The sequence below is a fragment of the Octopus bimaculoides genome, chromosome 18 (assembly GCF_046866305.1).
Source record: "Octopus bimaculoides isolate indiv1 chromosome 18, ASM4686630v1, whole genome shotgun sequence".
NCBI classification, from domain to species: Eukaryota; Metazoa; Mollusca; class Cephalopoda; order Octopoda; family Octopodidae; genus Octopus; species Octopus bimaculoides.
In genome coordinates, this window is record NC_142945.1 from 30,150,625 (window position 1) to 30,163,455 (window position 12,831).

Sequence of the window (12,831 nt, forward strand, 5' to 3'; positions counted from 1 at the left end):
TTAGAATCAACATTTAACCCCCTAGCCGAAAGTTGACAGCATCAAAACGACTGAACGCCATGAAACTGTATGATCCTGAGAATCGTGGCCTCTTTCAAGATCAGCTTGCCATCAAATTGGATACTCTCCCACTCCCCGATCCTACCTCGGTAAACCAAGAGGATCTAGATGATATATGGGACAAACATATCTCCCTGATCTCCTTGGTCACAACCGAACAACTAGGACACACTAGACATCATAATCCTGACTGGTTTGATGAATCTGCTGATGAGATCCTCCCTCTTCTCAGAAGTAAAAACCAGGCTCATGATGCCTACCTCTCAAGCAGGTCCAACACACATCACCAGAATTGGAAAGATCTTCGCTTGGAATGCCAGAGCAGACTTAGGCAGATTCAGAACACTTGGTGGAAGAACAAAGCTACAGAAATTCAACATTTTGCAGATGAAAATAAGATCCACAAATTCTACACTGCAACCAAATCCATGTATGGTCCGTCCTCCAATCATATCAATCCAATACGATCTTCAGACGGCAACACTCTCTACAAGGAAAAAACTCAGATCCGTGACAGATGGACAGAACACTTCAACTCCTTGTTGAACAAGATAAATCCTACAGACACAATACTGACTGACGAGCTCCCTCATCTCCCTGAGCTGGATATGGAACCCTCCCTCGTGGAAATCTGTACAGCTCTCTCCTACTTAAAAAACAGGAAATCACCTGGATCAGATGGTGTGTCGGGGGAGATCTATAAATATGGTGGTCCTGCTCTTGTCCAGCGTCATCAGATTATCCTCTACTGTTGGAAAAGTGTCTTGATCCCTCAATGCTGGAAACACGCTGACATAATCATTATCTTCAAGAAGGGAGATTGCTCAGACTGCAACAGTAGCAGAGGTATTTCACTTCTGGATGTTGCAGGAAAGGTCTTGGCACACGTCCTGCTCTCTCGATGTCTTGGCCACTTCGTTGAAGTAATCCTCCCAGAGTCTCAATGCAGTTTTAGAGCTAACTGTAGCACTATTGACATGGTCTTTGTCTCCCGCCTCCTGTTAGAGAAGTGCGGAGAACAACAGCATGATGCCTTGATTGCCTTTATTGACCTAATTAAGGCTTTTGATATTATTAGCTACCCACTACTATGGAATGCCCTCCTAAGCTTCTTGCCATGCTACACCAGTCCCATGACGGCATGCAAGCAGGTGTGACATTGGGTAGTGATCAGTCTGACTACTTCAACATTCAAGTTGGTGTTAAACAAGGCTGTGTCCTGGCCCCTGCCCTCTTCAAGGTGTTCCTTGCCATGCTACACCAGTTCCATGATGGCATGCAATCACGTGTGATATTGGGTGGTGATCAGTCTGGCTACTTCAACGTTCAAGTTGGTGTTAAACAAGGCTGTATCCTGGCTCCTCTCCTCTACAATGTGAACCTATCTTGCTATGACCTCAACCCCGAAGATGGCATCCCAATTCGATATCGCCATGATGGGAGTCTCTTCAACTTGAGGAGACTAAAATCACTAACAAAGACTCAGTCAACCACTCTCTTTGAATTACAGTATGCCAATGACTGCAAAGCTCTTGCCCATGAACCAGCCAGCCTTCAGCAGAACCTAGATGTTGTGTGCAATGTCTACTGTCGGGCTGGACTCCAGGTCAACATCAAGCAAACAGAGATCCTTCAACGTTCCAAAAATGATTCACTCCCTGTGACTCTTTCGATCCAAGACAACCAGTTAAAAAACACAGAGAAATTCACCTATTTGGGTCGCATCATCTCAAGCAATGGGGTCATTGACCATGAAATTCAGAATTGCATCCACCTTGCCTCCTCCGCTTTTGGATGTCTCAAGAATAGGGTCTTCCTTAATTGTGATCTGAATCTCTCCACAAAAATTGAGGTTTATCGTGCTGTTGTGGTTCCCACGCTTCTGTATGCCTCAGAAACCGGGACACTTTATCACCATGATGTCAAACTCCTCAAATTTTTTCATATCTGCTGTCCCCAGAGCATTCTTCATCTGACCTGGAAAGACAAGATCCCACATACGGAAAGCCTGAGACAAGCGAAACTGACCAGCATCGAATGCATGATCCTTTAACGTCAACTGCGCTGGGTGGGGCATGTTATCAGGACGCTGGAAAACCATATACCCAAGATTGTCCCTTTTGGGGAGTTAGCAGAGGGTAACCAACCGTCTGGAGGTCCAAAGAAGCGATATAAAGATTATCTCAAGAAATCCCTGAAGCTCTGCAGCATACCCTTAGTGAACTTGAAACACTGGCCACAGACCGTACTACCTGGAGGGGTATGGTAAAAACTGGTACACAGCAATTTGAGGATGAGCGGACTAGACTTCGCAAAGAAAAGCAGCGACAGCTCAAGGAACGTCAGCAAAATCCTGGATGAGCTCATCTTCGTCGGAGCCCTCTTCGCTGCTCTCAGTGTAATTGGACATGTGCCTCCAGAATCAGCCTTTTCAGCCACGTGAAGGCCTACCAATGCCATCAAGACAACCTCTAAGGATCAAAGATGACGTCGTCATCTGTCAAGACAGAGTGATTTAAGCAAGTAAAACTGATCACAAAGCCTAGTTCTGTGTTTTTCACTGGTTTCAAAGATTTTTATGGTAGTATGTTTAGTAAAAGTTTAATGCTGTTATGTAAATATAAGATTTTCTGATTCATTCATATGATGTACACTTCTCTGCAGTTTCCACAGATTTGAAAAAACTCATCTATTCTTGCTTTGAAGATGAAGAATGAATCATGTTCATGTGTAGTTGAGTGAGTTTGGCAGTTGTAATTAATGAGATGTAGAACAAGGTCACCATTATCATCCTTATTTATCAAGTAATTCTGATAAATAAAGATGATGATGACGAGTGTGTTTTTGCAAATATTCTCAAAATATCTTAAAGGACAACTTTGTGATCACTTATTTTTAAGGAAAACAAATAAACAGAGATAGTGAAGAGAGCAAGAGAGAGAATGTCTACTCACATGACTGGGACCCACACCCAATTTGTACCTGTTAAACGTCCACGTAAAAGCACCCATTACACTCTCAGTGTGGTTGGCGTTAGGAAGGGTATCCAGCTGTAGAAACCATGCCAAATGAGACTGGAGACTGGTGCAGCCTTCCAGCTTGCCAACCCTAGTCAAACCATCCAATCCATGCCAGCATGGACAACAAACATTAAATGATGATGATGATGATGATGATGATGAGTACAAAGTGGAGGAGGTTGACTGCAACTTCTGTTTTTGTTTCTGATTATCACTCAATAGTTTTTCTCATAAGGAATAAAACTTAGACCCACTTATGCAATGCGATACTTCATAGATCCACTGACTCCGTTATGCCCAAGGATTCACATCCTATTGTAGCTGGTGAGTAGCTTTCTTATTTGTATGATAAATATGGTATTGATTTTTGCTCATTCTATTCCAAAGCTTCTGAGTAAGACAAATTACAAAACCTAATCACTTAATTTTGTCTAGTGAATACATTTGTATTGAACATTAACTCATCACTTCTTTTGTAATCCTTTTTGAAGTTTTCTTTCATAAGTTTTTTCTATACATCCTGTTTCCTGGGGTGACCGGGTGTTTCAGGTTTTTCAGCAATCATATACCTTCACTCATGTGATGAAACCCAAGCTTATGTCCAGTTAGCAACACCCAAGATAGTACTACTCCTTGAATATCTGTTCTAAGTTACTTCAAGGTATTTAGAAAACACAGTCCACTAAATGTCAAGTCTTGACATTCTCATACAATCAAACTGAACTGACCTGCAATCCTTTGCAGTGGTGTGCTCACCTTTCTCAAAACTCACTGAGTTCCTGCTTGGAGCTGATAATAAAATTTCAAGTCATCCAGATAATACAAATGGCTAATCTTGAAAATAATTAACTGTGATCTTCATATTTAATCCTAATGGACTGCTATTAAAGACAAATAAATGATTTTGTAACAGAGCAGCAGTGAGAGTGAATTATAGCATATTCTGTATCAGAAGTTATTCATATTCATTTGTATACTTTCAAAAGTCAATAGTGCAGAAGAGAGATGTCATTTCTTTTGTTATTTCAATTATCATTTTGCTTACCATTTAGCTGGTTCTTATACTCATCAGCCTTTCAGCTTAAATAGTATTATTTCGTGACTGTCTAGGTTCATATATGTGATTTTTGCAAAAATTGATGTGATCCTTGTACAAGCGTCACTTGTAGGTATGTCTTTTGATTTGGTAGAGTGCTGGACTAAATACATTATAGTATTCAGATGCATTCTATGATAGTGAGTACATCTCCAACTAAGGTTTACTTTTCCTTTAACTTTTCTTGTATCAGTAAAATATAAGCAGTCGATTACAAGATCATTCAGTTGACTGTATCTCTAATAAAATGTGGGGTATTGTGCCAGAGTTAGAAATCACTATCATAATCAATATTATTGTTATTACCCTAAGCATTAGTAGTAATAGTTTCTTTTTCTAGTTAGTAATTCCTCTACACTATTTTATAAGGAAGCTTCTGCAAGCATATATAATGTAGTAGGATGTGCCTGACATGATGGTATCAACTCAACAGTTTCTAACTAATTTTTCTTTTCCATGATAATCCTGTTAATATTTATTTCAAGAAGAACCTTTCCCAAGGTCTTCGTCATCGTCATCGTTTAACGTCTACCTTCCATGCTAGCATGGGTTGGACGATTTGACTGAGGACTGGTGAAACCGGGTGGCAACACCAGGCTCCAATCTAATTTGGCAGAGTTTCTACAGCTGGATGCCCTTCCTAATGCCAACCACTGAGAGAGTGTAGTGAGTGCTTTTACGTGTCACCCACACGAAAACGGCCACGCTCGAAATGGTGTCTTTTATGTGCCACCCGCACAAGAGCCAGTCCAGGGGCACCGGCAGCGATCTCGCTCAAAAGATATCATGTGTCGCCCGCACATGAGCCAGTCCGGGGGCACTGTCAAACGATCCCGCTCGAAAAAAAAAATAAAAAAGCCTCATGTGTCACCCGCACACGAGCCAGCCCGTGGGTACCGGCAACGACCTCGCTCGAAAAACCTCATGTGTCACCCGCAAGCCGACCCAGGGGCACCGGCAACGATCTCGCTCGAAAGATTTCATGTGTCGCCCGCACATGAGCCAGTCCAGGGGCACTGGCATCGATCCCGCTCGAAAGATTTCATGTGTCTACCGCACATGAGCCAGTCCAGGGGCACTGGCAACGATCCCGCTCGAAAGATTTCATGTGTCGCCCGCACACGAGCCAGTCCAGGGGCACTGGCAACGATCCCGCTCGAAAGATTTCATGTGTCGCCCGCACATGAGCCAGTCCGGGGGCACTGGCAAACGATCCCGCTTGAAACATTTCATGTGTCACCCGCACATGAGCCAGTCTAGGGGCACTGGCAACGAACTCGCTCGAAAGATATCATGTGTCGCCCGCACATGAGCCAGTCCAGGGGCACTGGCAACGAACTCGCTCGAAAGATTTCATGTGTCGCCCACACATGAGCCAGTCCGGGGGCACCGGCAACGACCTCGCTCGAAAAACCTCATGTGTCACCTGCAAGCCGGCCCAGGGGCACCGGCAACGATCTCGCTCGAAAGATTTCATGTGTCTCCCGCACATGAGCCAGTCCCGGGGCACTGGCATCGATCCCGCTCGAAAGATTTCATGTGTCTCCCGCACATGAGCCAGTCCATGGGCACTGGCAACGATCCCGCTCGAAACATTTCATGTGTCACCCGCACATGAGCCAGTCCAAGGGGACTGGCAACGATCCCGCTCAAACAAGATTTCATGTGTCTCCCGCACATGAGCCAGTCCCGGGGCACTGGCATCGATCCCGCTCGAAAGATTTCATGTGTCTCCCGCACATGAGCCAGTCCATGGGCACTGGCAACGATCCCGCTCGAAACATTTCATGTGTCACCCGCACATGAGCCAGTCCAAGGGGACTGGCAACGATCCCGCTCAAACAATTTCATGTGTTACCCGCACATGAGCCAGTCCAGGGGCACCGGCAACGATCTCGCTCGAAAAACCTCATGTGTCACTCGCACAAGAGCCAGTCCATGGGCACTGGCAACGATCCTGCTCGAAAGATTTCATGTGTCGCCCGCACATGAGCCAGTCCTACGCATGTCCTCAGCAGTCACGGCCCATGTTTCACTGCCATGAAGCATGGCTGTTCGTACACATGCGTCATACAATCTGCCTTTTACTCTGAGAGAGAGACCCTTTGTCGCCAGCAGAGGTAAGAGCTCTCTGAACTTTGCCCAGGCTATTCTAATTCTAGCAGCTACGCTTTCAGCGCACCCACCTCCACTGCTAATTTGGTCACCAAGATAGCGGAAGCTATCAACCACTTCTAGTTTTTCTCCCTGGAATGTGGCAGAAGTTGTTTTCTGCACATTTCCAGTATTTATAGCGCCAGAACATCTGCTGCAAACAAAAACTAACTTCCTAGTTAACTTTCCTTTGATATTGCTGCACCTCTTATGTGTCCATAGCTTGCACTGGGTGCATCTTATAGAGTTACTTCCCACTCCTTTTCTACAGATCGAGCAGGGCCCTTTGATTCTAGTCCTTGCTTCCATACCTGAAACTTCTCTAATTGTGATAGTGACTCAGCAATTAGTGCAAGGTCATCAGCATAGAGGAGCTCCCAGGGGCATCCTGTCTTGAATTCCTCTGTTATAGCCTGGAGAACTATGATAAATAGGAGGGGGCTGAGGACAGAACCTTGGTGGACCCCTACCTCCACCCGGAATTCTTCACTGTACTCTCTGCCAATCCTCACCTTACTGACAGAGTTTCTGTACATGGCTCGCACAGCTCTCACTAACCATTCTTCTATCCCTAGTTTCCTCATTGACCACCAGATGAGAGATCGGGGGACCTTGTCAAAGGCTTTCTCCATATCAACGAAAGCCAGGAACAGAGGTTTATCCTTGGCTAGGTATTTCTCCTGAAGCTGTCTTACCAGAAATATAGCATCAGTGGTGCTTTTCCCAGGCACAAAACCAAACTGCATCTCATCTAAGCTGACTCGCTCCCTAAGCAGTTGAGCTATGACCCTCTCCGTGACTTTCATTACCTGATCTAAAAGCTTGATAACTCTGTAATTATTTGTATCTAAAGCGTCACCTTTACCTTTGTAGCAGTTGATTATGGTGCTGCTACACCAGTCGTGTATCACCCGTCGTGTATCACCTGGTTCGTAATACGGGTGACTAGGCTATAGCCGACACTGCCAGATATTTTGAGCATCTCTGCAGTGATTCCTGATGGGCCGGGGGCTTTCCCTGTCTTCATACTCTTAATTGCTTTATCTACCATGGTACTGTCAACTCGGGTAGCTGGTCCCTCTGTTGGGTCAACATACGGCAGACTCTCTTTCTCCCATTCATTCTCTTTATTAAGCAATCTATCGTAGTGGCTTCTCCAGACCTCTTTCTTTGCAGCCTCATTTACAGCAAGCGTACCATCATCCATGCGAACACATTTCTCTCCTACTACATCACTATTCTCTCTCCTACACTGTCTTGCGACACGAAATACCTCAAGTCTTTGGTCCTCACGGCGCAGAACATTGGCAAATCTTTTCTTATCTGCCTCCCCTCTGGCTAGATAAACCTGTCGCCTAGCTTCCCTTCTGGCAGATTGGTACAATTCCCTGCTACCACCGTTCTTCCAGTCCTTCCAAGCCTGTTTCTTTTGTCTAAATAGACCTGTCTACCTCCTTGTTCCACCACCATGTTATTTTGGGTCGAGAAGGGACCTTGCACCAACCACAGATCTTGTCGGTGGCCCTCAGCAGGTTGTCCTGTAGAAAAGTCCAGTTGTCCTCTACATTGTGTGAAGCTACATCCCCCTCTATTTCGTCAAAGGCTTCGAGTAATAGGTCTCTAAATCTCTGTCCATTTGCAGGATCTTTGAGCTTCCATACCCTTCTCCTCCAAGCTGGTCGTCTTCTGGGCAGCCACTTAGCTCTGATCCTAAAGTCACTAACTACTAGTCTATGTTGTGGTGTACATTCTTCGCCTGGGAATGTTTTGGCATTTCTGAGCAGCCGTCTTTCCCTTTTCCTGGAATAAAGAATACATATTTTGATTGTTAACTTTGTTTTACTTCCTTCATTACAATCTTCTTGAAATAAATATTATGGATAAACTTTTATGTCCTGAATGCTTTGATGCCATACCGAGTGCTAGAGGGTCTGACAAGGCATGAGTACACTGGAAGAGAACTTTCACAAACTTCCTTACTTCGTTAAGTGCAAATCATGATGCTGTTAACAAACTTGATATCCTTATTAATTTTGTGTTGCCAACAGTATTCCAATCCATTTCTGATTGCACTGATTATGACACAGCAATTGCAAATCTTGAGAAATTATATATTACACCGAGGAATGATATGTGCCTGACATGATGGTATCAACTCAATAGTTTCTAACTAACTTTTTTTTTTGCATGATAATCCTGTTAATATTTATTTCAAGAAAAACCTTTCCCAAGGTTATATGTTGGAATAAAGAACACATGTTTTAATTGTTAACTTTGTTTTATTTCCTTCATTACAATTAGATTATTATAATCAATCATATGTATTAGTAATGTTCCCTTAGTATGCAAATATGTAATAATGGTAAGCTATTTCTTTTGTATGTGCACATGTGTATATAGTGAGTAATCAGTGAGGATGTTGTTTGTGCAAGTGTGCAATTTATCTTATTCTTCTATGAACAAAATGAGAGTGCTTACAAGTGCTTATACACTTTCTTGGGATGAGAAGCCTAGAAAATGTTTGTCATTAATTTAATTTATCATTATTCCTAAAGTTTCTGTAACTACAGGTATCACTATTGTAGCCAATTCTCCATCTTTGTATCTTTTATTGATAAATCTTTATATTTTGATTATTTTTCTGGCTATTTCATAATGCCATTGTTATATTTAGGAAGAATCATAATTGATAAACTTTATACATACATTCACCAGTTGGCTTTTATCTATATTTCACATTTATTTTTTTCCAAAAGCTGCTTATGTTTCCAAAATATTTTTCACTACTGATCTGTAGCTTTCTCAATGGGTGTGCATTATGTTCTTGAGTTCAAAGCCTAAAAGTTAAAAATAGCACAATCCAAAGATTTATCCATCTACTTTTAAAGAAATTCCCTTGACCAATAAGTAGGAACTCAATGCCATGTGCTTAATGCAGGCAATGGATATACAAGAAATGTAACAGGCACTCTGAGAGGCAGACAAAGAACTGTGACTTCAGTAGTAAATGCATTTATAAAATGAAATTCATGATAGATCATTTTTGTAGTTAGATGACATAAGCAATGGTGATGATGGTGGTTATATCAAAAATATAGTAGCTCCATTTCAGTTTACAAACATATTAGGTAGCTGTAATATTTTCTCTCATAAGGCTAGTATGGGAAAACAGATGTTAAACAAACAAATGGACAATGTGAGTGTATGAAACACGTGTGTGATGTAAAGTAATAATACTAGCAAAAGATGAATATTGAATGTAGAGAATTCATGGAAGTGAGAAGGAAATAAATTCAGTATGATCTGTTGGATGTGCCAAGCTTATTCACAGGAAGGATGGAGCTTGAGCTGTGAAAGAACAGCCTTGCATTAAAGGCTTCAATTGATGTATGTAGAAAAGATATTGCTAATGTGAAAATGTGATATAAACAGATGAGAGTTCATTAAAAAGTTCCATATAATGACAAGGGAAGGTATTTGTGAAGTTACACCTCACAATGTTGAACTTTATGGATGAAATAATAAAACTGTACAACAAATAGCAACAAGTTGTACAAAAAATTCATCCAGCCTGTGATAGCTTTATTATCAGCATTGAAAAATAAACAGTGAAGTGATAATGATCATTATCACCAATATTATAACAATTATTGACTTAATATCCACAACTTGCTGAATTGATTGGATAACAGACAACTAAACTAAGACTAGCATTTCATACCTATTCAGTAGTGTCAAAATAATTAGCTCTTAATGACTTAGTCTACCAAACTGTTATGTACATGGAATAGTCTATCAATGTAAGCAGCAGCAATACTGAAACAGTGCTTCATAAATTTGCAGTGTTATGTTTTAACCCTTCCTAATACTATATGCAAAAAAGCAGCTAGTTCACACTGTTATCATTTATAGATCAATAATGATGAGCTATTGATTGAGACTTCTGACCACATAAAGTTTGCTCAGTCAGTGAACAATAGATGAATTGTCTAAGGATGGTGAAAGTGATAGAGGATTTACTATCTATTTATGCCAGTTTCTTTAGTATTTGAGTTCCATTTTTCCAGTTCCTCCAGAAAAATCTGAAGACAGTAACAAAACTACCAGTGATATATAATATAATAAGGTTAGTTCAATGACTTATTCTTTGTTTTTCAAACAAAGATGGCTGTGTTCATAAAGAGAAGTGTAAAGGTAAGTCTCTTCTGAGTAAAAGCCATGAACGATTTTCAGTTGAAATTTAAGCTGTAACACAACTTGTAATATTCATGTCTCTGCAAAAGACATGAACAACACAATTCCCCAGTCCCTTAAAATTCAATATTAAGAAATTTTTATTGTTGCTATTATCATGTCCCAGTACACTAAGATGTGGGGTACAAAAAAAAAAACAGACTCCATTTCACAAGATAAGGGCCAAATAGCAACCTGAGTCTTAAAGAAAACTAGTATGTTAAGAGTAAAAAAAAAAGGGTAATGACCCTCTTTAGTCATGAATGATCATGGAATTGCACCTAGAAAGTTCCTCTCCGAGGCACAAGTCCGGGCAAGGTTGTTTATAGAAGACCAGCAATCACCCATGCATACCAGCCTTTCCTCTCCATGCCACTGATGTGATCCAAGGGAAAGGCAAAGGCCATACAGCTTGGCACCAGTGACATCGCAACTCATTTCTACAGTTGAGTGAACTGGAGCAACATGAAATAAAGTGTCTTGCTCTAGAACACAATACACAGCCCAATCCAGGAATCAAACTCACAACCTTATGATTGTGAGCTTGACACTCTAACCACTGAGCTATGTTTAAGAGTATTGTTCCTATTAAACAAGAACTGAGTTCCTGTAAGATAGCATCAATACAGTGAAGCAATCTTATGTTGTTGTCACATTTGAATTATTGAGTAGCTCTGCCCCATAGAAGGCAAATAAATGCATAATACTCTTGACACGGGTTATAACTGGGCTATTGATTAAAGCTAAACATCATCATTTGATAATCTATCTAGTGGTCTTTTCAGTCTTACTGTGGGCATAGTACCCTATGATTTAGGATTTTAGACAACAGAAAATTTGTTGATGATTAATGATTGGACAGAATCATAACAATAAATGTATTTGGTTTGACTTATTAATTCTTATTCGATGATAAAAATAATTTCTGAAAAGAAAATTAATTAGATTTTTTTCTTTTTTTTTTTGATATATTTTATTTACCTCTGATTTGTCGGTCTATCACATATCCTTCTTTACGCATCTTAGAACACCACTCCTGAACCTAAAAATGGAAAATCAAAAGACACTTAGGACACAGTTTTCCTTTTCTTTTTACATTTGCTTTTACCCCCTTTTCAAATGTATTTTAGCCACAGAGCACAACAGAATGTTATTGAACCAGACAGAGCACTTGTAAGACATCATTTAAGATGTTTGCTGGAGCATATCTCCTTCAGCAAACTATCTACAACACAATGTCAGTAACACTTTTGGTGTAAAAGGTTGGTGCAGTTAAATGCAAGATATGAATGACTAACAATGTAACAAGAGACTTGATAAAAGGAAGTATATCTTTAACAGTAAAATTTCATCATCATAAAGATTAGAGAAATTGAAATATGAGTGTACATACTTTACTCCAATCAACTTATGATATTTATTGACTGAATTTACATCTCCAGGAGTTAGTTCAAAGAGAACCTGCTAATCTGAGATTAACAGCAACAGAACACCTTGCTGGAATTCTTGTTGCATTTTGCACATCTTCCAGAATGTACAAGGAGTGTATTTGTGATGAGAAGGATCCAGATACTCAGATGTGGAGTTCTTATAGAGGCAATACAAACACAATTATAGAGACAATTCAGTAAGTAGGCAACATTTGTTACAAAGCTAAGTGGATTATAGCAGAATGGCTGCATTCACTTCTGCTTGAACAAGATTAAGGTTACTCACTTTTGTTGGTTGTTGTTGGGTTTACTTTGACTAATACTTCAATTAATAAGTGTGCATCATAAGTTAATTTATTTTAACAGGGAGGTTGAACCAATTCACCACCTGTTTACAACAGCAGATCTAATTCTTGCCATTCCACCAGTTTTCGGTCACAGATAGGATGTGAACATACTGCAAGACTGAAATTTAAGGACATTTAAGGACCATAAATGGTACTTTTGCCATGTGAGTGTAATGTAGCCGACAAATTATATTATTCAGAAAAGTGTACATGAAATCAATAAAAATTTTTTTTTTTCAACAGTATAATCTTTTCATATTGAATAAAAAAAAAATAGTAATCTTAATATTAGATGAAAGATACCACTAAGTGAAGAACCTTGGACTTCAGTATTAAAATGTGAATTCCAGGTAACTACAATTCTCGGTGGGAAGGATTGAATAACGTGTTCTGTACAGTGTTTCAAAGGAATGATACAAGAAAGGGTGGATGCAATGGAAGGATTTAGTGAGATGTGGTATGCAGTTTCTAAGATGTGTTAGTTGTAATTG

At 40.5% G+C, this 12,831-nt stretch overlaps 1 protein-coding gene across 1 annotated transcript in view; it reads right to left on the reverse strand.

The window, feature by feature from the left end:
* The window catches only part of LOC106882507 (charged multivesicular body protein 3), a 50,923-nt gene extending 38,464 nt beyond the window's left edge, over nucleotides 1–12,459 (reverse strand). The window contains exons 1-2 of the mRNA XM_089365958.1: nucleotides 12,280–12,459; nucleotides 11,545–11,605 (exon numbers count right to left, since the gene is read on the reverse strand). Of these exons, the coding sequence (XP_089222084.1) occupies nucleotides 11,545–11,584 (40 nt within the window). The 5' untranslated portion in view covers nucleotides 11,585–11,605; nucleotides 12,280–12,459. The remainder of the gene's footprint in view (nucleotides 1–11,544; nucleotides 11,606–12,279) is intronic.
* Between the last annotated feature and the right edge of the window lie 372 nt (nucleotides 12,460–12,831).